This window comes from Urocampus carinirostris, chromosome 1, assembly GCF_059441175.1.
Source record: "Urocampus carinirostris isolate Australia breed hairy pipefish chromosome 1, RoL_Ucar_1.0, whole genome shotgun sequence".
NCBI classification, from domain to species: Eukaryota; Metazoa; Chordata; class Actinopteri; order Syngnathiformes; family Syngnathidae; genus Urocampus; species Urocampus carinirostris.
The window spans coordinates 35,778,635-35,805,423 of NC_142349.1; the positions used below are offsets into that span (position 1 = coordinate 35,778,635).

The following is a 26,789-nucleotide window of genomic DNA, read 5'->3' on the forward strand; positions in this document are numbered from 1 at the left end:
CGTTGAAAATCATAATTCAGAATGTATAAAGAATGTTTTCATTGTAGGATTTTGGACTGCCATTTTTCAATGGGAATACATTCATAGACAGAAAGAAACCACACAGCAAACCTGCTGTTACTGCAAGTGTAAAATGACACTTATGCACCAATAACCAAGGAACAATAAACATTCTCAAATCAAAAAGGATCATTGCTTGAATGTTTATGGATTTTTGTAGTTTTCATAGAAATGTGTGGAGTAATTGATAAACAGTATCCATGGATCCATTATCTTCCCCGCTTATCCCCACTAGGGTCGTGTGGGGGGAGCCCATCCTGGCTATCTTTGGGCAGTAGGCAGGGGACACCCTGAACAGGTTTCAGGGCACACAGAGAACTCACTTGCTCGTTCAAACCTAGGGACAATTAACCTGACATGCGAGTTTTTAGAATCTGAGTGCTCTCTCCCTTTCTTTTCTTTCTTTCTTTCTTTCCTTGCCTCTCTGAATCTCTCTTTCTCCCTCTCTCTATCTTTCTTTCTCTCTCCCTTTCTTTTTCTGTTTCTTTTCTAGTCTCTCTCCCTCTTTCTCTCCCATCTTTCCCTTTGCTTCTTTTTTTGTTTATTTCTTTGTTTATTTCTCCCCACACCCCCCTTCTCCCTTTCTTTTTTATCATCTACTTTCCTGACCTTCGCAAGAGTGCGGCCCCTGAGCTCAAATGAGTTCGACACCCGTGCATATACAGATATACAGTAGGAGAATACATAAGCATATTGAATCAAATACAGTAATAGATAGCTTGATCACTATACAGCAAGATTGTTATGACAGACAGACACAGACAGACAGACAGACAGACACACAAATACACACAGACAAACCCTGTAAAATCATTTTTAACAGACCTCACCTCTCACTATCGACAAAGATAATCTTGATATTTGTTTTTATTACTGACTTTGGTCGCGTGCCTCAGTAATCAATTTATGTCCCAGTCAAAGCTAGAAGCTAATCTCCGATTTATGATTGTCGGAGATGGCTACACACACAAACCGCACCACATTCAAAATCGTCTCAAAATTGGTTAATTTCTGCTTTTGATGTAAAGCAGGGATTTCAAACTCATTTTAACTCGGGGGCCACAAGATGGAATAAACATTCTGTCGGGGGCCGGACTAGTAGATTATAGAGAAAGGAAAAGAGAGATAAAGAAATAAGTAAAAGAAGGAGGGAAAATGAGAGAGGGCCGGATAAAGAAAGAAAAAGAGAGAGAGGGAGAAAGCGTGAGAAACAAAAGATAAAAAGTCGTGAGAGAGGGGGAAAAGAAAGGTAGAGGAAGAAAGAAATCCAAAGAGAAATAGAAAGACAGAAAGAGAAAAGAGAAAAGAAAGCGTGAAGGGTATGAAGAGAGAAAGAGAAAAGAGAGAAAAGGAAAAAAGGAAATTAGAGCAAAAGAGGTTAAAAGACACAGAGAGAGAAAGAGACAAAAAGCAACAAAGGAAGAGTAAAAGAGAGACACAGAGAGTGAAAGAGACAGAGACAGAGTGGGAGAAAAGGGTTGGAAAATAAAGAGAGAGAGAGAGAGAGAGAGAGAGAGAGAGAGAGAGGGAGAGAGAGAAATAAATACAAGTACAGTGTCTTTGTGAGAGGCACCTAGCTTTGGCAACATCAAGTTGACATATTTCAACCTTCAGCTTGTTTTTCTCTTGCGCTTCTCTGAGTGTTGTTTCGCGCGCCGGATTCAATCCCTTAGGGGGCCCGATCTGGCCCGCGGGCCGCCTGTTTGACACCTGTGATGTAAAGGGAAGGGAAAATGCTTGCCAATTGTCGTCACATGTGTCCACTGTGTAAGTCTTTTTGCATTTTGCGCTCGAGTCGACCTCATCAGGAGCTATTCTTTTTTCAAAACGCCGGATAATCCGACAGACGAGACTGCAAACTCACACCAGCAGACAGAAAATGTTCCTCGTCCACACGCAAATATCCACACCGAGCACTTGTTTGACATTGAAGCAGCCTGCTTGGCTGGAGGTCATTACTCAGATCAGTCCCATTGAATCACGGTCACGTCTCGTCACCTCCCCAATCAGGTAGACTGCATTACGCTCGAGATGAAAATGGGGCTGATAAGCTGCACAAGTGGGTTTTTTTTTCCCTTCAAAATGTCACTATGCCCTTGCAAAAAGAGGATAAAAAAACAAAAACATTTTATTTCGATACGATCTGATTATTGGATTAATGACAAGAGATCAATTCATGTTTTCGTTTTCATCATTCTCGTACAATAAATTATAAAAACGTGGTAACGAAATGAAGGTGCAGTCCCATTACTTCCTTTTTCACCAACCTATCTTTGTTGGTGAAGGCAAGGAATATACTTTTTGCTAATCACGTGATCACTTTAAGTTGAGTTTGTTGTGACTAAAATGTGTGAATGTTGTTCAATCGTTTTTTCTAATTTATTTAAATTCCACTCATTTCATTACAGTAACACTGGAATCAATTACAACATTAAACTCAAGTGTTTAATCTGCAAAACAAATAACTATGTTGCCAGACAAGTAATGCGCTTCACTCTCGTTTATTCTTCCTCATCTATCCCACAATTACCTCTCCTGCACCTCTGTGCGTTTTCTTGTCTCGCAATGTCCTCAAGGAATTTACGCTCCATAAGACAACACAACGTAAACACGTAAAATTGGTTAATTCCCTTCATGATTTCTTCCAGCTGTTTGGTAATGCCGAGTGAGTGTGACGAGGGAGAAGCTAGGGGCCTCTCATTCAAAAGGGGCTTGTATCCCTCACTCTTTCACCTTACACTGCGCTTTGCGTATGTTTGGGCATCGTTTTCTCATCGTGAACATGCTTTGATAGAGTAAGGAGTAAAATTTAAGGGAGGGGGAAGTAATGGGATTGTTTGTTAATTAGTTTGTTAGAGAATGACTCATTCTCATTCTAAATCTAGTTATTTAATATAATCTGCAAAATATTCATCTTTGTTTTTTTAATTCAGCTTTATTTAGAATACATTATTAATGATGAATATAAGAAGGAACCTGTGACTGCCCTATTTGGTGCCAACAGCCCTGAGAGCTGAGACTCCTTTTAAATCCCCGGCTTTCAAGAGGAAGCCGTCAGATCGTTTTGAACCGATGCTCCCAGCTAGGCAAGCTCATACCTTCAGACACTTTTCCTGCCCTGTTTTCTCTTGCCTGATACCTGTTGCCGACCTGTTTCTGGACCCGTTTATGCCCTGTTCTGCCATCCCTATATCCGACCTGTTTTGCCCCGCTTCCTGCTTGATACCTGTTGCCGACCTTGCTTCTGAACTCGATACCGCCCTTGCTCTCCCGTCCCGACTAATGACCATTATCCCTGCAGTCTTCGATTATCCTCGCTCACATGGAAGTGCCACTTCCGCGTTCCAGCCACCTGCTTCCCGTCTCCGTCAATCATACATGGATCGTGGAAGCAAGCCCTGCTCTCCCTCTTTATCAATAAAACTGAGTAAACTAACGTTATTGGGTCCTGTCTCTGTTTCTGGTCCGTGACTATATATATATATATATATATATATATATATATATATATATATATATATATATACAGTGTTCTGGTTTTCCTGCGTCCTAGACGCATAATTTTTGCTGGGGACGCGTAGTCTCAAATCAACGTGCGTCCCCGGGACGCAACTTTTTTGACTCGGTTGACTTAGTCTATTTAACCCTACTTCCAAAAATCAACCCGGTAATAACAAAGTAGTAACATAGTAACAACCTAGTAATGACATAAGTTGTTAATTGAAAAAGGCATATAAAACAGGGTGCCCTAATTAGTAACAAAAAGTAACTCTCAGTTTGAAAATGTTAGGAGACACTTACACTAAAGCAACACACAAAATGTATTACCTAAAATTAATAAATTGCATTTCAAGTAACCCGATTTAGGAAACAAATGTCTACAGTGATATATAGTTTTTATCATGATTGAAATGCAAAACGTGGTCTCTAATAGACCCTTTCATATTCTATGACACAGTCGAAGCTGGCGGCAGAAGAATGCCCTGCGCTCGTCCCTTAAGAAACCAAGCTTTCGTGTCTGCTACTTTGGCGGTAACATGTCATCATGTTGTGTGTTTGTGTGCCACAATTGGACAAAAAAACAGTGGTGATGGAAAATTGAAGTTTTACACGATCCTGATCAAAGAAAAAGAAGAGAGTTGTGTTTAAATGCATTAAAGGGGAAAGATTGGACCGAGGCACTCATCAAAAATGCTAGGGTTTGCATCGTAAGTGAGTTTGTAAGAGAATTTAAACGCTTATGATTGTTGCTATCGAGTCCATATAGTTATTTCCTTAGCTTCAGCTGTTAGCGTTTAGCCTAAATGGCATCAAGAGATCTCATCTCATCTCATTGGCTGCACCGCTTATCCTCAGTAGGGTCGCGGGGGTGCTGGAGCCCATCCCAGCAATCATCGGGCAGTGGGCAGGGGACACCCTGAACTGGTTGCCAGCCAATCGCAGGGCACACAGGGACAGACAACTCGCTCGCTCATTCACACCTAGGGACAATTTGGACCGGCCAGTCCACCTGAAAACGCATGTCTTTGGAATGTGGGAGCAAACCGGAGTGCTCGGAGGAAACCCACGCAAGCACGGGGAGAACATACAAACTCCGCACAGGAAGTCCGGTAGCTGGATTTGAACCCACACAGGAGGTTCCCAAGACCTTAGACCTTAGAACTGTGCCGCACACGCGCTAACCACTGCGCTGCCGTGCTGCCCGCATCAAGAGATGATTCCCCTTAAAAAAAGAAAACTATAATTACATGAATAATTGATACATCCAATAAATGACTTGGATTGTGCGCCCAACAGTTGTTTACAATGTGTGCTTGTTCGAGCAGCCGTACGCAATGTTTACTGAGCTAACATTAGGATCCTGTAAAACTTACGATCACTAACGTTTTTCTCCGATTTTGGCACACAAACACACAACATGACGACAACTAGCAGAAACGACTGCTTTCTTTTCCTTTGTCTTCTGACCAGCGCAAGTATTGTTTTGCCTCCAGGCTATGCCTCGCCCACAATGTTTACAAACAAATGAATGACAGGAAGCGATCGTCAAAAGAAACCCAAACGGACTCACCCTGGCACTTTGCACACGGATCCTTCCGACACTCTTGCTGATCTGCAGCCCGACTTCGAACGCTGGTGTTTCGTCGGAGTCCTCCACCGTTCCGTACGTCGTCGTCCCGTAGGCGGGCTCCCTCCGCCTTGGCGTAGACTCCCAACTCCTGAGTGTACCGCCCATACATCTGTAGGTGTCACATACAAGATTTTACATATGGATGAAAATAACCTGTTTCACCGTAATGATTATCAGTAAAGCGGTGCCTCTTACTACAAGCTCCATTTGTTCCAGAATCATGCTCATGTAACGAGTGAATTTTTCTGATATAAAATTATTAAAAACGAATTGGTCCGCTTCCGCCCTTCTAAAGGCATACAAGTGAGTCCTAAAATAGCCATAGAACCCGTTTTCCGGATCACTAAAAACACATTCATATAAGAAGGCTGTAAATCCAGAGGCCATCGGCTGCCATCCCTATCAATGCGGATAAGCCTTCCTCACATGGCTAGTCTGTGCCTTGCCATAATCATATTTTATCTCTATATCTACTTATTTTGTTCTTATTGTATTTTGACCATTGTGTTTGCATGTGTATGAGTTGTTTTGGGTTGTCAGGGGGAGAGGGGGGGGCATATTAGTGGGTATTTTACTGTCTTGTTGTATGCTAAATGTTTTTATACAGCACTTTGAGTGGCAATGTTTTTGCCTGAAAAGTGCTTTACATATAAACTTGATTTGATGTGATGATTCAGTAAGAAGATACATACAGTGGGACCTCGCTACTTCGCACTTCGACATTCGCGGATTCAGAGCTTCGCGGGCCTAAAAAATAATAATAAAATAAGATATATATATATTTTTTTAAGCATTTTTGAAGGGGCGTCGCTCCTTCGTGGTTCCACGTTCGCGGGTTCAGAGCTTCGCAGGTCTAAAAAATAATAATAGAATAAAATAATAAAAAAAAAAAAATATTTTTTTTAAGCATTTTTGAAGGGGTGTGGCTACTTCGCAGATTTTCACTTATCGCGGATGGTTTTGGTCCCCATTAACCGGGTCTAAAAAATAATAATAATAAAATAAAAAAATAAAGAAATATATGTATATTTTCTTTTATAAGGTGCGCCGCTACTTCACGGATTTTCACTTATCGCGGGGGGTTTTGATCCCCATTAACCGGGATAACGGAGGTCCCACTGTACATTGATACGAACTAAATAAAATGCAAATTTAATATGAGAACTGTAACGAATGTGTGTGCATGTTGCAAAGGAAAGGGGGCGGGGGAGGGTTGGCATTAGCAAAAAGAAGTCACGGAGATCGCATAACTGTCAATTTACACGTTTTCCCAGTAATTCATACATTTTTTGATCATTTAACATTGTGTATGCCATATAATAATTTTTAGACCAGAATTAAAAAAGAAAAGTCAGATCATCTCTTTCCCTTTTCGGCTCTAATTCGGAACGTCGCTGTAACTGATAGCAGACGACAACATCGTCGTACATTTTCAATATTTTCGTTGTATTCTACCTGGTGTGTCTTGCTGCGAGTAAAATAGGTGCCGCAATGTGTTTGTAATGTTTGATAAGGAGGATTTGCAGTCATCAATAAGGGAAGCACCTGGCGAAGGTTGACAGGTATGAGATCGAGAGACTGTTGATGATATGTAAGAACTTACTATGCTCTTAAAATTAAAGTAACTGTAACTTTTTATCTGTAGTAGTTTGCCAACCAGTTCAGTGTGTCCCTTGCCCACTGAAGACAGCTGGGATGGGTTCCAGCACCCTTGCCACCCTACTACAGATTAGTGGTGCAGATAATGGATGGATGGATAGATAGTAGTTTGCATGCGCAAACTGGAAGATCGAATGCTAGCGGTAAGCGGTCATAGGTGGTGAGCAGTCTCTAGTGGTAGCCTCTGGGAGTGCCACTGAACTGGATTTTCTTTCGTATATCGAGAAAGATTTTTTGAAAAAAAATAAAACTAATATAACGTAATTCAAGTTTAAAGGTGACCGTATAAAGAGATACCACCGTATTTATTTTCACTGTAATCACTGCCAATACAGTAAAACAAACAAACAGACAAAAACAGCAAAACATTGAACATAAAATCTACCTTACTTTGACCATATACTATATGAAAGGATTTAACATTTACAGCACCGGACATTTTACAGGCAAATCATTGATGAAAAAAAAACACATCACAACATGAAATGAGGATAAAAATAAAAATGCAATGCTGGACTTCTAAATATCACATTGTGTTAATTGGTCAAGGCAGCCCAAAGGTACTTTATTTGTGTTTTTTGATATATTTGAAAAAAATAAAAATAAAATAAAATTATTTGCAGTAGTTTTAAATTGTAAGTACACAATTAACCAGTAGATGGCAGACCTAAGTAAGACGCATTTACACTTTTTATGTCACTACATTTTGTAAGATATGGAGCAATATGAACACAGTACATTGTTGCCTGTGTTTCCGAAGTGCTGTGGTCAGCAAATTTGCCAGACACGTAAAAAATCCCCGGTTCAAAACTGGCTGGAGACATAAGTTTGCCTGGAGAGGGATGGGCACCACCAGGTTGCACTTGCCCAAGACACACCACAGGAAAAGATGACCCTACGACGCGAAAGGTGAAGGTATCCACCTACCACATCATAGCTTTATGTTGATTTGCACTTAGGGTGAAATTATTTTGGCTTAAAATCTACAGACTTGGTCTATGCACTGAACAATAGCTTGCTATTTAAAGTTTTTGGGCTGTCCTAAAATAAAACACACACAAACACACACACACACATATACATATATATATATATATATATATATATATATATATATATATATATATATATATATATATATATATATATATATATATATATATATATATATATATATATATATATATAAACAGCTTTTGCAATGGTGGGCGAATTCTATTATTTTATGGTTAATACTTGAGATATTTGCAAGAAACATTAATTGCAGGTATTTTCTCTGTATTAATATTTCAGTGTTTCTCAACCTATTTTTGAACCGAGGCACACCTTTGGATTTTAATATATTTCTAACCTTTTTTCAAGTTTACTGTTGGGGCGGCAGTAGCTCAGGAAGTGGAGCGATCATTTTAGGATTAAGGGATCCCAGTTCGTATCCTGGCTTGTCCGTGTTACATGTCGAAGTGTCCTTGGGTAAAACACTGAACCCCCAATACCCCCAATAAGCAGGTTAGCGCCTTACATGGGTGCACAGATCACGGCCGCTATTGGGAAATGTGAAGCACAATGTAAAGCGCTTTGGGAAGTCATTGACTTCTATATAAATGCAGATCATTTCATTCCATTTCATTAACCATATTTTATCTTGTTATTTTTTTAGAAAAATAACTTAAATAATACTCTTAAAAAATAGCGATAATTATCCGCTTGTCAGGCATTTCTTTTTAACGGCGTAATAACCTTTTTTTAAAGTACGATGTAAAGTATGAAATATACATTTCTCGAGTCCCCCTGGTGCGTGGAATATTTTGCAACATATTTGCATAGAGGTTGGTAGGAGCACTACAGATTTTGTGCCAAATTAAAAAAACAAATCTTTTTGGGAATACCGTTAACCACCCCTTCAATACGTTTTTACACAAAAATAAGCGGGATTTTGTTACATTTGAATGAAGCTAATTGCGTTGACACTTTAAACTAATCCTTTAACTTCCCCGTTAGCCCGAAGCACGTTGTTTTGTTTAACTTCCTCCTTCCTCTAACATTTAGGAAATTGGGAACAGACTTCCTGCTTCACACCTCATCATTTTATTTTTTATTTTTTGTAAAATAAGAAAATAAATTAAATCAGCAACATTTGGTAAAAGATCATTACTGCATGTGATTATTTTTTTAAGAGCAATATGAAACAACTTCAGCAATCAAAATGTATTAAATATACTGTACTGCCTCGAGATCAAATCATTATTAGATTTTTTTCAAAACAACTATCTCCTGCCACCTACTGATATGGATCAGAGGTAATCTTAAGCCTGGGCCAGACTCGAATTTCAGTGTGTGTCGAGACTAAAATATTAAATTATTAAATAATTTTGGTCGGGTTGGGCTTTTCTCTCGCTGTCTTTTTAAATTATCCACCTGTCATTGTTCTTCTTTCTCTGCCTCTCGCTCTCTCATTTAAAGTGCCACGCTAGATTCTTAAGGACCTACGACTTTTGTGGTTTATGGCTCAATTTTCAACCCATCAAAATATGATGGACGTCCCTCAAATTTTTAAGTCAACTCTTAAAGAAAATCCCTTAATGATTGAAAATATTCAGTTAATGTAACCCTTTCCAGACACTTAAATATAAAGGATGTAAATGTTTACACATCTTGTTTAACCTAAATTTCAGCCTTTAGTCCGTTATCACAAATCACTTCTCCTTCCGAGTCCTCATTAAAATACTAAATACCGGGTTTTCTTTGGGCTCTGTCCTGCAAATGAAGTTGATTGGTCGGGTAATGCTACAAAGGCTTTAATGCTTGCGAGCATTGGTTAGGTGGGGTTGTTTTTTTGAGGCTTGATTTTATCTTTGATACGTATAAATGTTACTGTTGAGGGGCTAATCATTGGGAAAAAACAAAGATAGTGAACAATGGCATGCTTTTTTTTTCACAAAGATAAACTTGCACAATTTCATGCAGCACACTAAATAAGGTGACACGAGCTATTGGTTGAAAAACACTGTGATATCTAAAATGCATAATTTAAAGGAAGTTAAAAATATCAGAAATGCACAAACAAAATAAACAAAAAAAAATGTCGAAGCGACTGTTGAAAAACTGCCTTCCACCCAGTCAGCGATCGAGCTGAACCTGCCTTCGTCCGGCTGATTGACTCCACACGGCTTGCTCTCAATCGACTCCTAATGACGAGAGGCGGAACCTGCAGCCAACTGCTTTGCCATCCATCAAATATAAAAGGCACCTTTGACTTAAATGCTTTGTTCCTGCACTTCCAAGTACTGTCATGGAGCGCTCCTTGATTCCATTAAGCGGCTTGCTGCTGATTGTCGGCCTTCTGGCTGGTGACGCTGTGGCCCAGCACTGGACGGAGGAACGCAACAAGCCTCGTGTGTCGCTGCCTCAACAGCAATCGGGGGTCCCTTTGCCTCCAGTTCATGCTGACAAGTGTCAAGTGGAGCACAATGAAATGATCCAGTGTGGCACCCGTGACATCACCAGGGAGCAATGTGGAGCTATCGATTGCTGCCACAATGGACGTCAGTGCTATTATGGCAAAGCAGGTAACTATTGTTGAGGTACAAAAGTTAAATGTCAAGGGTTTGGTGACTGAATCATTAAATTTTAAAATTGTAAAAGTGGAAGTTGACCTGACAAAGTTAGACGTGCTACTTGTTTAAATCTGTTATCAAGCTCATTGGGATTTTACAACCTTGAAGGACAAAAGTGTTTCTCTGGGGTGGCTATTTTGGAAACTTTGTGTAAAGTAATTATGCTGTGGCACAGGCTTTAAAGTACTAATCACCTTTCTGAGGCGGCCAGGATTAGTCATGATCCAGAGTAACTTGGTTCTTTTTTTTTTTTTTTTTTTTTTTTTTTAATTTATAATGGCTTCCCAGAGGTGACAACTGCCTTTTGGCTGATTGTGCAAATGGCACATCATTTTGGACTAGGCTGGGGGTACGCAACCTGTGGATCTTTGGTGCTGTTTCATAATTTTCAGAGTTTAAAATTGAAAAATGTAGGGGGGTGTTTAAGGGAAATGCTTAACTTGAGATTTGCTTTGGAAAAGTATTGATTATGGAATGACCTTTTTAACATTAAAAAATGGGCTCAAGTATTTAATTTCTTTCTTTTGGGAGCTGCAAGCATTAATTTAATTTTTGGGTTGATGATTGCAAATTGTGTTACTGGCAAGCATTTTCACAATTCAATTTGGCAAAATGTAAGCACATCGAGTAAACTGGTACAAAATGTAACATCTGAAGTAAAGATTTGAAGGCTTATGAAGCAATATGAAATCTATAATCAACAAGCTGTGCACTCAAAATTTGTGGTAATTGAATCAAACATTGCATAAATATAAACTATTAGTGCTTTGAAATGGAATGTTTCAATTAGAAAGTTAAAAACTTGAAGACAGGGGAAATGTGGCACATTGCAATTCTAACTTGAGGTGCTTGAATTGAAACTTCAACAGAGTAAACCTGGAAGTTTAGATGACCTGGCCTATTATCACCACCAATTGGACAGCTGATGTAGATATTGCATTTAAAGAAAGTCTGGTTTTTTTTTTATTGCACAAAATATAAATCAAAAATATGCTATGTAGTGTTTGATGTAAAAGTGAACTGATTACAGCAGGCCTTAAAATGGAACCTAGTTAAGTGTTGACACATTAGGCCCAATTACTCCAGCGTCAATTTTTTTTTTCACCTTTCAAATTTGTGTAAAACAAAATTCGATAAATCCTAAATATGCAGGCCAATAGTTTACTGTATGAGCGCTAAATAATACATTTGTAATGGAAACTAGCAACTTTGAGGATTGTATTTTTGTAAATTTGACAGTAAATGTCCTTGAGTGAGTTGTCGCTTGGTGACAATGTCAAGAGGGAGAAGAACATGGCCACAATGTTTACTTGTAAAACTTTTTTGGACAATACTAGATTAACATTTTAATGTTGGTCAACACTAACCAACTCAAGATTTCCACTGGGGTGACTAATCTGAGTCAAATTGACTTTACTCCATAAACTGATTTTTGAGGTATTCCGGCTTTTCACTTGCCTCTTCCGCCCAACAGTGACTGTGCAGTGTACAAGAGATGGGCAATTTGTGGTGGTGGTCGCTCGGGATTCCACAATGCCCCCAGTGGATGTAGCTTCAATCAGCCTTATGGAAATGGATGACCAGACTTGCAATGCTGTAGAAACGACAGCCACGTTCGCCATCTTTCAGTTCCCCATGACTCAGTGCGGTACTACAGTCAAGGTGCATGTTGACCTTTTAACCAACTATTGCAACTACGTCTAATGGTTTTTTTTTTTTTTTTTTTTTTTTTTTGTTTATTTTTTTTTTGGCAGGAGGAAGAGGGTTTTGTAGTGTATGAGAATCATATGTCGTCTGCATATGAAGTAGGAATTGGACCCAGAGGTTCAATTACAAGAGACAGTCATTTTGAGTGAGTAAAATGACTGATTTGCTGCAGGTCTTGCATTTACTTGTAAAATGATGAGTCTTTCCAATCTTTTTAAATAAGGTGACCATCTGATACCATAGTGAGAATTTGATTTGCCCTTGTGCCCTAAAATGGCACACTTTTACCTATCCGGTTTCTCCAGGTTGTTGTTCCAGTGCCGCTATTCAGGCACAGCTGTGGAAGCACTGGTCATAGAGGTAAACTCTCTTCCACCACCTGTGCCAGTGGCTTCTGGTGGACCGCTCCATGTGGAGCTCAGACTGGGCAATGGCGAGTGTTTCTCAAAGGGTTGCGTTGAAGGTAAAATCCAAAAACCTGTTTAATGAGGAGGAAGCTATTATCTAAAACGCAGCTCCCTTGCAGAAGATGCAGCGTATAACTCCTTCTACACTGCAGCAGACTACCCAGTCACTAAGGTCCTCAAGCAGCCAGTGTATGTTGAGGTCCGCATTCTTGACAGGTCCGACCCAAATATTGTTCTGAATCTGGAGCACTGCTGGGCTACAACTACTCCCAATCCAAACACTGTCCCCAAGTGGGATCTTCTGATTGATGGGTAAATTGAGAGACTTTAAATTGCTTGCTCTTGAGGCATTACATTTGTTCTTCCTGGGTAACAGGTGTCCTTACCATGATGATCGCTACCAGACCATTTTGGTGCCTGTGCAGGAGTCCTCAGGAATAAGTTACCCAACTCACTACAAGCGGTTCATCTTCAGAATGTTTTCCTTTGTGGATCCAAACCAGTACAGTCCACAAAGGGATAGGGTAAGACTTGACCAACTTTTGAGCTTTGGTTTTAGAATTGAATCATGGATTATGTAGTAATTTGACGTCTGCTATTTGAAATTGGCCTGGTCACAAATTTCAACTCGTTGCAATTTGACCAACAAGGCCATATCTTTCAGAAGTTAAATACAATATACCTTTTTTGAAATGTAATGCTTTGGATAGTGTTGAAATAAGGTTTCTCTCTTCCCAACCCCCCCCCCCAATAGGTTTTCGTTCACTGTGCTACAGTAGTTTGCTATCCCAGCAATACAAACTCATGTGACCAACAATGCCACCACAATCATCGTGAGTTACTGTCTACCTTAGGGGGAAAAGCCTATTTTCTTCTTTGAATATTGTATCTCTAAAATTTGCAGGAAAGCCAGTGACATCAGCCCATAGGTCTCAAAACCAGGACGTAGTTTCAAGCAGGCCTGTGATTCTGACTCAATCGGGCTATTCTAGAGGAGCGCTCAAAAAATGGAGCAGATGACGGAACACCCAACTGAAAAGTCATGACTTTTAATAAAGGCTTGTTAAAAGCACTTTGCTGTAACCATGCTTTGTCAATTTACTTAGATTCCCCCTTAATCGGTGTGCAGCGCTACTAATGAAGCATGATATGTTGAAAGGCATGTACATTTTTGGTCAAAACAATTTGACGGACTTATCAGCTGAATGAATAGAAAGTTTGTATTTGACTGCTTAACTGGTGCATAAGGAATTACATTCAGGATGGCCCAGTCAAATTTAGAATTATGTGCATCCTGGTCACCTTACAAAATACTGAGTTTCCCCAATGCAGCACTACCTGTCCATGGCCCTTTCTACCACCCCCACATTTCATTGAAATGGGCATCACGACTTCTCTAGACGAGCTTGTTCTGCTTACAAGAGCAGAGGGTGGATTGTGCTGAGTAAAAGCAAAGTGGATCTGTGGGTTCTCAATTATCATATTTGAATAAAAAGATGCAGAGTTGAAAAATATTTTAACATCTTAAACATTTGCTCAAATGACATAACTTATTGAATCTATGACTTGAGCTTAACATTTTGCAATATTCAAAAAAGCGCTACTAACCCAGTGAGTGCTTTTTTTTTTTTTAAATATATAAAACACTTGCTATTGGTATTCCCTAAGTGAATATTTTAGAAGAAAAAATGCATTGTGTATAAAAAAAATTACAATTGGCCAAAACACAACTTTGAGATTATTTTTAATTTGTCATTGAATATGCATCAAAATTTTAACTGTCAAATTAAAATGTAACTAATTCCAGAATTTTTGCCTGGTAAATGTCCCTGTATCAAAACTGGGTGGAAACATGTACAGTATTGGCCTGGAGGGGGACAAGTGCTACCAGGCTGTACTTGCCCAAGATACAATACAATAAGATACAAGATAAAGGGGTCCCTACAACCTTAGTGATTAAGCGTTTCCCCAGTAAAAGTGTTGATTTTTGCACTGACACAACTTTATGCGCGTTGTACAAGTTGAAGTACCACTCGTAAATTAACACATTTCCATTTTTTACAACGCTTATTAGCATGTTGGAAGTGACATTTTGCTCAGGACATTTGTTGCTGATGGTTGTACTCCAGGATTGAGTGAGCAGATATAGGAGCACCATCACTTTTGCCAAAGTGCAGGTTTCTTTATCGATGGACTACAGGAGGGGAAAAGTACTTTTACATTTTTGCAAGAAATGGGAGGTGGAGGTTTAAGTGCATTACTGATATTTGTCTCCGGGTGTAATGAAGATGCTGGATATCCTAATGCACACGCTGACACGGAAAGCTATTTCATGTTGAAGGAAAGAGGAAGACTGTTTTAGTGACATTTAACATGTTCATGCAAAAGTATTGGCTTGTGACAAATGTTGCATATGTTTTTGTATTGGATTGTTTTTAATCTGTGATGTGTTCGTTCTGTAAAGGGAATGTTCTGTTACCTCCCATTTTATACCATGTTCAAAGATGCTTACAGAGGAAAAAATACGTCGTGAGGGCAAAAACAATAAATACCATGAAACAAAGTGTGGAATATTATATAGCAAAGTAGCATGATTATCATATGAACCTTGTATCATTGCATCCTTAAGTTAAAATCGCTGTGACAGTTGATGACATTCCTGTTTTCCTGGAGGTTCCCTAGTCTCTAAAGGTGAAAATATATATACATTGTGGTTTGAATCCCATATATAAACGTTTATGAGTAACTAAGAAACCTTAAAGGGAAATGAGAGATTTTAAAATAATGCATAGAAAGACTTGGATGCACCCTTGTTTTAAACTAATTTTTTTTAACTTTAGGAATCTTTGAGAAAACTGTTAATAATCTTGAATATAACATTTAGTAACTTTGATTATCCTAAAAAAACGGTTGAACCATTTGTCCATGGGAAGCTGTATATGTCATATGCTAGGTCCCACCCCATGATCGAGGCAGAGCTACTGTGCCGAATATCAAGTAACTTCTGATTTATTTACAGTGTAAATAATCAAACAACACAAATAGGAATGTGTTAATCATCAGGATTTTTACTCTTCTATGGTCAGATATAAGCATTTTTGAAGATTTTCAAAGCCAGTTTTCCAATTTCTCCAGTATCATTAAAATAAGAAAACGGGTGGTAATTTATTCTGCAGAGCCATTTGTACATTTCATAGTGGCCTGTTAAGGTGTAGCATGCACCCGTCATCTTGGGTGTCACCTGTAGGAAACGATGCTTTATAGTCGTTTTTTTTGGATTGCCCTTGATCACAAGGAGTCTCAAAGAGCACCACAGGCTATTATTACACCATCCCCTGATCTAAAATCTACATGAGGGCAAGGAAAAGTTCAAAAACCTCAGCCTGAGGAATATGAAGAAACTTTGAGAAGGGACTGCACATGAATTAATCCCTCTTCCAACATGACCAGGCTGTAATGGATGTTGCTTTTACAAACATCTATTATATGCACCTCTTTTCCTCAGTAGGGTCGTGGGGGTGTTGGAGCCCATCTCAGCTATCTAGGGACAGTTGGCAGTGGACACCCTGAACTGGTTGCTAGCCAGTCACAGGGCACTCAGAGACAGACAACTCATTCACCCATTCACACCTAGGGATAATTTTGACCGGCCAATTAACCTGACATGCATGTTTTTGGAATGTGGGAGGAAACCGGAGAGCCCGGAGGAAACCCATTCAAGGAGAACATTCAAACTCTACACAGGAAGGTTCGATTTCATGACCTCAGAACTGTGCAAGCACACGCGCTAACCACGGCGCTGCCCCTCTTACAAACAATGGTATCAAAATAATTAAATTCTAATGTAAAAAAAATAAAAACTATGACTAGGTTGCAATGGATGTAGCATTGATGGACACAACACAGATCTTGGCAACATGAAATATAGGTCATTCACAAGTTATCGAAAATAAATGTATTTCAACAGTTACACTGAGGTTGCAGCCCGAATCTCAGAGGGCAGAGCGTTCCACAGTAATGGGGCCCGAATGAAGAACGCTCTCGAACCTGTGGATCTCTTCTCGGCTCTTGGGATCACAAGTAGACCAGCATTTTCAAAACGAAAGACAATGCCATATAAAAAATGCCAGCGGCGTTGATCACCAGTGAAGAAATTAAATGGCAAAGCTAAGCCACCAAAGAGCAGTGTCTGTTTCATTTTTAAGGCAGACTTGTTGAGAAACATGCCAAAATTATCACACATTTACAAGCACTTCACCCAAAATTCAAGCACATTTCAATCCTTGAAACAACATTAGAATTCAAGCATTTTTATGGATTTAAAGCACCTGTTCAAAATCTTAATTTCACTCTTCGCATACCTCACAGCGGATCTCTTCTTGGCTCTTGGTATCATTAGTAGACCAGCGTTTTCAGAGCGAAGGCTCCGGACCGGAACATAGGGGGGAATTAAATTTGAAAGATATGAGGGAGCAAGTCCATGTATGATTTTGTAGAATACTAACAGAACCTTAAAATCACATCTTAAGCTAACAGGGAGCCAATGCAGGTTAGCTAAAATCGGGATAATGTGGTCAAACTTTCTTGTCTTAGTTCAAAGCCTCGCTGCAGCATTTTGTACTAGCTGAAGGCTCTTGATTTTGGACTTTGGGAGACCGGAGAGTAGTGCATTACAGTAATCGAGACGGGAAGTAACAAACACATGGATTATAATCTCTCCATCCGACTGAGACAGCATCGGGCGAATTTTAGCAATGTTGCGAAGATGGAAAAAAGCTGTTCTAGTAATATTCTTAACATGTGTTTGAAAGGACAGATCAGGGTCAAATATGACACCTAAATTTTTGACTGAGTCACTCTGGGTGATATTACATTTGTCAATATTCAGAGCTGTTCTTGAGAACAAGTCACGGCATGTAGATGGACCAATAAAAGGCATTTCGGTGTTTTCAGAGTTGAAGCGCAAGAAGTTGAGTGACATCCATTCTTTTATCTCACGAAGAGGCCCAGTGTGGAGCAGGAGAGGTTGGCAATAAATTGTGTGCTCTTTGTGCAATGCAATTGAGCCCAGTAGGACTCCAATGTGATAATGACTCAGTAACAGAAGACAGCTTGCTATCATATATTTAGGCCCATAAAGTCTTTAATTGGGGCATGTTAGTGGTTCTCTATTGCCCCCCCTGGTGCGAGAGACAGGGAGTGCAGTACCTGGCCATCTGGCTAGTGGCGCCCTTATGAGAGCAGCAGGTGGCTTACCATTTCTGCCATCTCTAACTGGTTCACCTCCCACGGGAGTAAATTCTGAAGCAAAATTAGTCAGATTAACACCCACACTGAACCCTTGGACAACGGTTCAACTCCCTCGCCTCCCATCTGGTTGCTGTTTGATGCTTTATGAGTGCATTAAGGGGTGAGAGTAGTACTTTGGAGGGGTGAGAGGATTATTGTCGCACTGCGGACAGTAGCAGGGTCAACAAGTAAATGAAAAGTACTGATCCACAAAGGATCTACTTTTTGAGGTGATTCCATGTATCAGATGTCAAATTGTTGAGTGCTTAATAATATTTTCTTCTATAGTGTCCTACCTTCATTATTAACTTTTATATTCTGTTTGCATTCCATAACTGTTTGGTGAAGCATCTTTGTCATAAATGAGAGAAAAGATTGTTTATATTTTTCAGAATGCCGATTTTGAAGAACTATAACTGAATCTCGAGTGAGTGTGACGGGTCAGGGGCATTTGAAACTGTAAACAATGGGAACTATCTAGAGAATGTGTTTTATATTGTGTTGCACAGAGGATGGCCAGTTAGCAGACCGCCTCACACTTCAGAAATCTCAAGTTTTCTTCTGGCACTCCATGGCTGGTCGATTGGTAAAAATTGTCCGAATATGTAAATGGATTTCTGTGTGTGCCTTGAAAGTGGCTAGCAACCAGTTCTGAGTGTTCCCTGCCCACTGGCCAAAGTCAGTTTGGTTGGGGTCCTCACCCCGTGATCTTCTTTAGCATTAGCTCAGGAGGTAGAGCGCTCGTCTTGGGATCAAGAGGGTTTGATTCCCGGCTCTTCCGTGTTATATGTCGCAGTGTCCTTGGGCAAGACGCTGAACCTCGAATGCCCCCAATAGCAGGTAGTTGCCTTGCATGACTGACGCTGCTATCGGTTCGCGTGTAAAATGGAAAAGTGTGAAGCACATTGAAAATCGCTTTGGGAGGTCTTGAATGACTTGAAAAGGTATATAAATGCAGACCATTATAAGTGCAGACCATACTCTTGGCTCAAATTTGGTTATTTTTCGCATCTTGTAGCCTCCTAAATAGTTTTTTTTTTCTTTTTAAATAAATTAATTCATTCATTCATTTTCTGAACCGCTTATTGCTACTAGAGTACAGGGATATTAGGGCTGGATGGGGTTAAATCAAATTTATAAAGAAGTGGCTTGGTCCATTTTTGACCCTAAATGGGGGCTTTTTTAACATAAGACTGTGATTATCAATCTATTTTCTTCCGTTAATGTATATTTTATCTTTATTAGTTCGTAAATATGACAAATGAAAAATGGTTTGCATTGGCTAAGAGTACTTGGCTCAAAAAATATTTTACTTAAAAAAGTTCAACCTTAAAAAAAAAAATCCCTCTCTCTAAATTTCAGATAATTCAGATTATCAAAGCAAAAATCACTTTGGTTGCCAGACATGGATGTTTTCTTAAAGTGCATTCGACCTAAAATTAGAATACAACTGATTAGAAATTCTGCTTGACAAATATATTCATCTTGTTAGATTACAGTTTACAAACTTAAATTTTTAAGTTCCTTGAAGGTGTCCTTAAAAATTTGAAAGTTATATATTTTCTCTATTAAGTATGTGTTGACAATGCCTCACTGAGTTCAAATAGCTCTTACGCTTTACTTTGCACTGCCCCTATCTGCTTTTAACATACTATTATCAGAGCTTTTCGGAGCGGGATGGGGGAAGGGTTGAAGAGTGAGATCATGCTTGTTCCTGCAGGTTTTCTTTGTAGTTGTCAGTGTAGCGTGAAAATGGTGAAAGTGAGAGAAGGCCTGTCTCTAGTAGAATCCAAATTCCAACCCACACCACCCAAAAAAATGATAAAAGAAGAGTTCATGTAAGTACATCTAAGAAATGCACGTACTTGCACGCGCATCAAAGGGCTGACAAAGGCTGCAATCATGACTTTACGCTTGGAGATAGGGCCAGAGAGTAACAAAGTTCCAAAGTCCGTACAGCATTTTACGTTTAGTGAAAAAAAAGGTCAATAGTAAAAGGACTGCATTTATATAGCGCTTTTCAAGTCATTGAAGACCTCCCAAAGCGCTTTACAAATAAGCAAGTATGACGCTCTGACAGTCTACTTTACTTTTGTTTTGCAGAGTATAGCTATAAGCAGGTAGAATACTTTGATAGCTGAATTTATCTTGCAAAGTATATTCACACACAGGCATAAGCAGGAAAGATATAGGGAGGGATGGAAGAACAAACTCAACTCCAGCATTTGTTCACAACTATTTACATTTATTACAAGGATAGTCCAGGTGTTACTGGCCATCTTGGGGGGCATGGTGGGCACATTTCCACCTGGGAATCCTATGACACAGCATATTCAATCGGAGTGGACTCTTCATTCAACATTCATCGCACCTCACACCACCTGATCATTTAAGATAATATTTAGGATACAAGCAAAAATCAGGGCTTCGCTGGCTTTGAATAAAAGAGATGAATGGAGCTTCAACATAATCGTATGATGGATCCCATGTTATCATTATGCTTTTTTGCACGGCTTAACCACTTTGTTTTAGCTGTGAGTACAGAACGCATTGCTCTGAGGAGAAAATGCTTCTATCAACCATGACAAAGCGCTTAAAATGCACATTACTTTTCCCTCGTGTAATCGCCTCCACTCGAGTGGTGCCTGACTTTCTCAGCTACGTTTTCGCGGCCAGCCATGTGCGGGCATCGCACAAAAGCTGAGATTAAAGTTCTTGATTATTGAGCAAATCCCAAGACGCTGCAGAGTAATGAATTCACTGAGAAGAGATGGAGCCAGCGCAACCCACAAATATTTGACATTCTAATGACCAAGGCAATGTGTGTCCTTGTGGAACTGCTCAAGTGAGGAAAAATGTATAAAGACTTCAATTTAAAAAAGGTAAAATACCTCAAAGCATTTTGACATATTGTACGTGAAACATTTCTAAGACTGCCCTGTTTTATTTTGTTATCTTTGAGCATGTCTTTGTTTGACGCATATATATATATATATATATATATATATATATATATATATATGTGTGTGCATATATTTGTATATTTGCATATGTTTGCATATATACAGTTCATTTCAGTTGATGGACAAGGTAAATTAGACCCTAAAACCTCCTAAGACTAGAAAGAAAAAGAAATCTGAGGTGGAGGGGCAAATGGGACTCATCTCAAAACCAACATTTGCAACACTGCTACCCTTTGAATAGTTTTCAACACGTCCTAGTTCCTAAGGGGCCACAAAGACACATCACCTCGCTGCTGTGGTAAGACCAAATGTGACTTGACTTTGTCGCCAGGAGAGAGAAAAGCAGACGTGACGACACGCAATCTTGTCAGCACGAGGGCCGAAGAATGGAGGAGTGACCCAGACAGAGACGCGAAGGTTGAAGTATCAGTCTGAGAGAATGATTGTGTGTAATAAAAAGACTGGAAGGGGAAGAGCTGCGTCTTACTGCTCACAACCTGCCCGCTTGATATTAACAACAAGTTCCAGAGGGTTGTGAAAAGTAGTCAAAAGTGCATATTTCAACCAAAAGGCCTAAGCAGCCCACAATTGTGGATCCGCTAGTACGAAACACCAAATATCAGTGTGGATGCTTGGATTATGGAAGTGACAGTACCAGTATTGCCTGGCCTTGAGTGGCAGTTTTAAAAACAGGAACTAGAAATTGGCAAAATAATACATTTGGCATTTTAACTCCTCCATTTTAAAGGTTGGTTGCATTGTTTGAGGTGTCCCTACAATGTAAAATATTTTCTGTATTAAGTAAGCGTTAATAATACCCAACTGAGTTCCCAAAGCCCTTATGCTTTAGTTTCCTATGCGCTTATCCACATTTATCTTACTTTTACCAGAGCTGTTCGGTGGTGTAACACATTAGGTTTGAGGAATGCGGGGAGTGCTGGAGAGTGACGTACTACTCGTCCTCGCAGGTTTTCGCTTATTTCTATTGGACCGTGTAGCATGAAAATGGTAAAAGTAAGAAAGGGCCTGCTTCTAGTAGGCACCAACCCAAACCCCAAAAATAATTAAAGAGAATAATTTATTCGAGCACGTCTAAGAAATGCACATATGTGGACACGAATCATGAACAAGCTGACTGAGGCTGCAGTGATGACATAAGCCAGAAGATGGCGGCAAAGAATAACAATGTTCCAAATTCCTTACAGCACCTTTAATGAAAAATAGCATTTTAAAATGTAAACACATTTTAATGTTAAAAAGATGTCATTTTTAGCAGAAGGAGGTATTTTTACAAGGCACATGCTTATGGTGAGTGTCAGTAATCGGTCTGGGAAAAACTAGGTATTGAACATACAACAGTTTTTTGTAAAAGTTGTCGCTAATTTTGACCCGAAATGGAGAGAAAAATATTCCACTGGATTATCAGTACGTAATACCAGGCTCTACTGAAATGTCACTAAATTGCCCATTTATTATTGGTAGATTGAAAGCAGTCTGTGCTAAAGTGACAATACTAGCAGTGAGTAGAAATGCTGTACTTTTTTTTCGATGTGAGGTTTATTGTTAAACTGAAAGGGCATTTCAAACAATTTGTCATGTTTGCACTTTTTGAATTAAAACCTGATCAGAAAACCATCTTTTTTCTCATGGTTTAACATGAAAAGTACATTTAAAAAAAAATAGCAGAGTACCTGAAAAGACCGAAATGTTAGTCATTGGTCCTTCTAAATGCCGTGACTTCTTCTCAAAAACTGCTGTGAACCTTGACAAATGTCACATCACACAGAGTGACTCAGTTAAAAATTTAGGTGTCATATTTGACCCTGATCTATCATTTGAGATGCATGTAAAGCAAATTACTAGAACTGCCTTCTTCCATCTTCGCAACATTGCTAAAATCCGTTCAATACTGTCTCAGTCTGATGCGGAAACAATAATTCATGCATTTGTTACCTCCCGTCTCGACTACTGTAATGCACTACTTTCCGGTCTCCCGAAGTCCAGAATCAAGTCTCTTCAGCTAGTACAAAATGCCGCAGCGAGGCTTTTAACTAGGACAAAAAAGTACGATCACATAACACCGATTTTGGCTAACCTGCATTGGCTCCCAGTTAGCCAAAGATGTGACTTCAAAGTTCTCTTAGTACTGTACAAAATCATACATGGACTTGCTCCCTCTTATCTTTCAGATCTGATCTGCCGCTATGTCCCGGTCCGAAGCCTGCGATCTGAGAGTGCCGGTCTTCTGGTGATCCCGAGAGCAAAGAAGTCTTCTGCTGGTTCGAGAGCGTTCTCCATCCGGGCACCGGTGCTGTGGAATGCTCTTCCCCCTGAGATCCGATCTGCAACCTCAGTGGAAATGTTTAAATCTAAACTTAAAACTCACCTCTACTCTATTGCATACGAATAACCTACTCCTCTTGTCGGTTGACAATAGTCTGTGTAATATAGTGTAACAATCTGTGAAGCCCTTTGAGACTCTTCGTGATTTAGGGCTATACAAAAATAAATGACTTGACTTGACTTGACTATTCTAAAAAAAAGAAAAGCCATATTGGCCACCCCTTTTTAGGACTTTGCAGACATTGCTAAAGAAGGAGAAAGGACACTCATACTGTATCTTCTTTAATTATTGGTAAGTGGGAACCCTGTTTAAAGCGTATGATAATGAAAATTAATCTTACTCCAACCCACACCAAAACCTTTTCCCCTGACAATCTTTTAGAGAAATCGATAATCAAGCCTTCTGTTAATTTGTTGAGAAGATAACATTTCTCAATATTATCTTGATTATCCGTTTAGGAGTACTCACAGTTTCATGACAAAAAGCCACAAGTTGCAGATAATTAGGTCAAAACTGACATAGTCTAAAAGGAAGAGGATAAAATATATACAGTATATTCATAAGGCGCCCGCTTTGAGACTGGGAGGTTCGGGTTCGCGCCCCGGCCGAGTCATTCCTAAGACTTAAAAAGTGGTCGGCGGCGCCCTCTCTTGGCTGCGGCTGCATCGGGTCAGGTGCAATCGACATTTCGTTCTGTGTACATTGTTACACAGAATGACAATACAAGGAAATTATTATTATTATTATTATTATTCCGTTTATATTTCTATTCACAATTATTAGTCTGGATAAATTTCCAAGTAAAACGGCTACAAAGAAAAAAAACACAATTATCGTCTGAGGATAGGAGTCATATGATAACGAAGCCATTCGACTGCTCCGTTTTACAAGTGGATAAGACAAAGAACATCAAAACCCACACCACTGGATTTCAGTAATCTAATCCGTCAAATAAATTGGTGATAGGTCGTCTGCCGATTCTGATGGATTCGAGTAAGACATGCTCGGATGGAGGAGCACTTACACATAATATTGGTATCGATAGCAATACCAGCCTATTTAAAGGTATCAGCACATGAGATGCGAGTAAATACCAGTGTCGACTGCCTTTAACAATTAACAATCAGAAACCTGAATTTAAAGGAATAGCCAATTGTCATTAAACAACTGCAATACCAAAAGGTGCTGTCTGGAATTTGACACTTTGTTACTCTCTGCCGCCATCTGTGGACTTAAAGTCATGATTGCAGCCTCAGTCAGTTAGCTATCAAGCGTGTGCAAGTAAGTGCATTTCTTAAATGGGCTCAAATAAACTCTTTTTTATTATTTTTTTATTTTGGAGTTTGGTTTGGCATTCGGACTTTACTAGAAGCAGGCATAGGGCGAACCAGTATGACGTCACTCCCCAGCACTCCCCCAAACCCCCTTTCCTGGAAATTAATGTGTTACTCCCCAAACAGCTCTGACAAAAGTAAGAGAAAGGCAAAAGGCGCTAATGGAAAATAAAGCATAAGGGCTCTTTGAACTTAGCATGGCATAGTTAACACATACATAATAGAGAAAATATTTAACTTTTAACTTTTTAACGACACCTTGACAATGCCCCTACCTTTAAAGAACATTATCTTTCTGGGATTTGACATATTTCTTTTAAATATCAGTCACTTTTTGCAGCGGGATTGTTATTTGCATTTGTGTGAAAAGAAAATGTGGTATCAGATCAAAATTCCTACTCCCAACACTTAAACTCTACGATCATTCTTATCTCATTAGCTTGGAAAATTTAAAATAGACAATTTTCAACAATCTTATAGTATCTGCGGACCTCAAAATTGTGATGGTAAACAGAAACATGCCAAATGAAAGGTCAAAAGGGAAAAGGCTCATCGAATCTCATGTTTTTATCCTCGGCTATTATGAAAATTGTGAAACAGAAGAAGAAGAATGAGAAGAAGAAGAATTTACTATTACTGTCATTCTAACAATGCACACAGAACTAAATGTCGATACACCTGACCCATACAGTTAAACTGTAGCGAGCTGATGCAGCCGCAGCCAAACAGGGCGCAGCCATTTTAGTCATTAGGTGACCAAACCCCCCAATTCTAACCCTTAATGCCGAGCGCCAAGCAAGTAGGCAATGAGTACCAATGTTGTAAGTCTTAGGTATGACTCGGCCAAGGCTTGAACCAGCGATCTCCCAGTTTCAGAGCGGGCGCCCTACCATCTAGACTACCGAGCTGGGTTCAAAGCATTGGGGTACTGTGCACCCAGAGTGTTTGGCTGGTTACTTTTTAAAAAATTTCATTCAACTTAAGGTAGCACGGCGGCGCAGTGGTTAGCGTGTGTGCGGCATAGTTCTGAGGTCATGAGATCGAACCTCTTGTGTGGAGTTTGCATGTTCTCCCCGTGCTTGAATAGGTTTCCTCCAGGCGCTCCGGTTTCCTCCCACATTCCAAAAAACATGCGTTTCAGGTTAATTGGCCAGTCCAAATTGTCCCTAGGTGTGAATGAGCAAATTAGTTGTCTGTCTCTGTGTGCCATGTAACTGGCTGGCAACCAGTTCAGGGTGTCCACTGCCCACTGCCCGAAGATAGCTGGGATGGGCTCCGGCACCCCAGCGACCCTACTGAGGATAAGCGGTGCAGATAATGGATGGATGGATGGATTAACTTAAGGTGATATAGGATCATTCAGCACTGTTCGAGAGTGTCACTTCCCATTACACTTTGTGTAACACTATTACTACGCCATACCCAGTTTTTACTCATTTATGTTTCGTAAACGCACACTTAACATGAAAGAGGAGCGGGAAGGGGGCGGGAACGGTGCTAGGAATCCAACGGTTTACTGCGTTGTTTACATTTTATTATATTTTTTAAAATGTTTCTCTAGTGTTGTGAATTTCCCTGCGGGGATGAATAAAGTCTATCTATCTATCTATCTGGTGTTGTAGCATGGCCGGCTGACACTAGATAGGCCGGCTGAATAATGGTCATGATTTCAAATTGATGCTTCACAGTGTTTTAATTTAAGAACTGTTTTCATCACATGCACCAGGTAGCAACGTAAACACTGAGAGAAAGAAACTTAAAATACTGTGATGCTTCTGTATGTTAATTCCTCATTTTAATGTTACGGGTTATACACAATGAAACAAAATATTATATTTATAAATATTTAACTGATACTATTAACACAACTGATCTAACAATCATGAATAAAATAAACATTCAAATGGAAATAAAATAAAATAAACATGTATCACGCATGGCCTTTTAACTCTAAGAAGCGGTAAAAAATATGCACAAACACCTTGGATTAAGCTAGCACAACAAATAAAGAGATAACCGGTGTTCCTTTTATAACAAAGTCGCTGATAGGTGGACACAAGGGTCCCCTATCGTTAATTAGTACTCACGCTGGCAAGCTATACACAAATCACAATACTAATTGAATAATACTTCAAACCTAGCGCTGCACAATAAATGACGAACAGTTAACAAACCTTGTGCCTTTATCAGCCAGGTCCTTCATGAAACACTATCGCCCTCTCTTAGCAGACCTTTTACTTTTCAAAGTTTGCTAAATTGGTTATACTGATGGACTTTTGTA

General features: G+C 39.5%; 3 protein-coding genes across 10 annotated transcripts in view; 1 reads left to right on the forward strand and 2 right to left on the reverse strand.

Moving 5' to 3' along the window:
* LOC148374475 (uncharacterized) overlaps window positions 1-26,789 on the reverse strand; it is a 224,943-nt gene that overhangs the window by 180,376 nt on the left and 17,778 nt on the right. The gene's annotated exons all lie outside the window — the stretch shown is intronic.
* The window catches only part of clcn2a (chloride channel, voltage-sensitive 2a), an 89,272-nt gene that overhangs the window by 43,782 nt on the left and 18,701 nt on the right, over window positions 1-26,789 (reverse strand). For 6 of the 7 annotated variants that reach the window (XM_088337045.1, XM_088337044.1, XM_088337043.1 and 3 more), the window contains exon 2: window positions 5,132-5,300. In XM_088337045.1, coding sequence (XP_088193171.1) covers window positions 5,132-5,300 — 169 coding nt within the window. Of the gene's footprint in view, window positions 1-5,131; window positions 5,301-26,789 lie in introns of those variants that run through there. The other variant, XM_088337046.1, reaches the window with a different exon arrangement.
* Window positions 10,099-13,650, forward strand: LOC148374484 (zona pellucida sperm-binding protein 4-like). Its single transcript, XM_088337038.1, has 8 exons — window positions 10,099-10,416; window positions 11,939-12,126; window positions 12,219-12,316; window positions 12,477-12,634; window positions 12,698-12,890; window positions 12,955-13,102; window positions 13,333-13,411; window positions 13,483-13,650. Exons 1-8 carry the CDS (start codon window positions 10,140-10,142, stop codon window positions 13,596-13,598), a joined length of 1,257 nt encoding a protein of 418 aa, XP_088193164.1. The 5' UTR covers window positions 10,099-10,139; the 3' UTR covers window positions 13,599-13,650.

What these genes read in the sequence shown, in the direction of transcription:
- LOC148374484 (XM_088337038.1), top strand. Translation starts at nt 10,140, where the DNA reads ATGGAGCGCTCCTTGATTCCATTAAGCGGCTTGCTGCTGATTGTCGGC. An exon ending in AGTGCGGTACTACAGTCAAG is followed by an intron (nt 12,127 to 12,218) that starts GTGCATGTTGAC and finishes TTTTTTTGGCAG; the next exon opens with GAGGAAGAGGGTTTTGTAGT. An exon ending in ACAAGAGACAGTCATTTTGA is followed by an intron (nt 12,317 to 12,476) that starts GTGAGTAAAATG and finishes CGGTTTCTCCAG; the next exon opens with GTTGTTGTTCCAGTGCCGCT.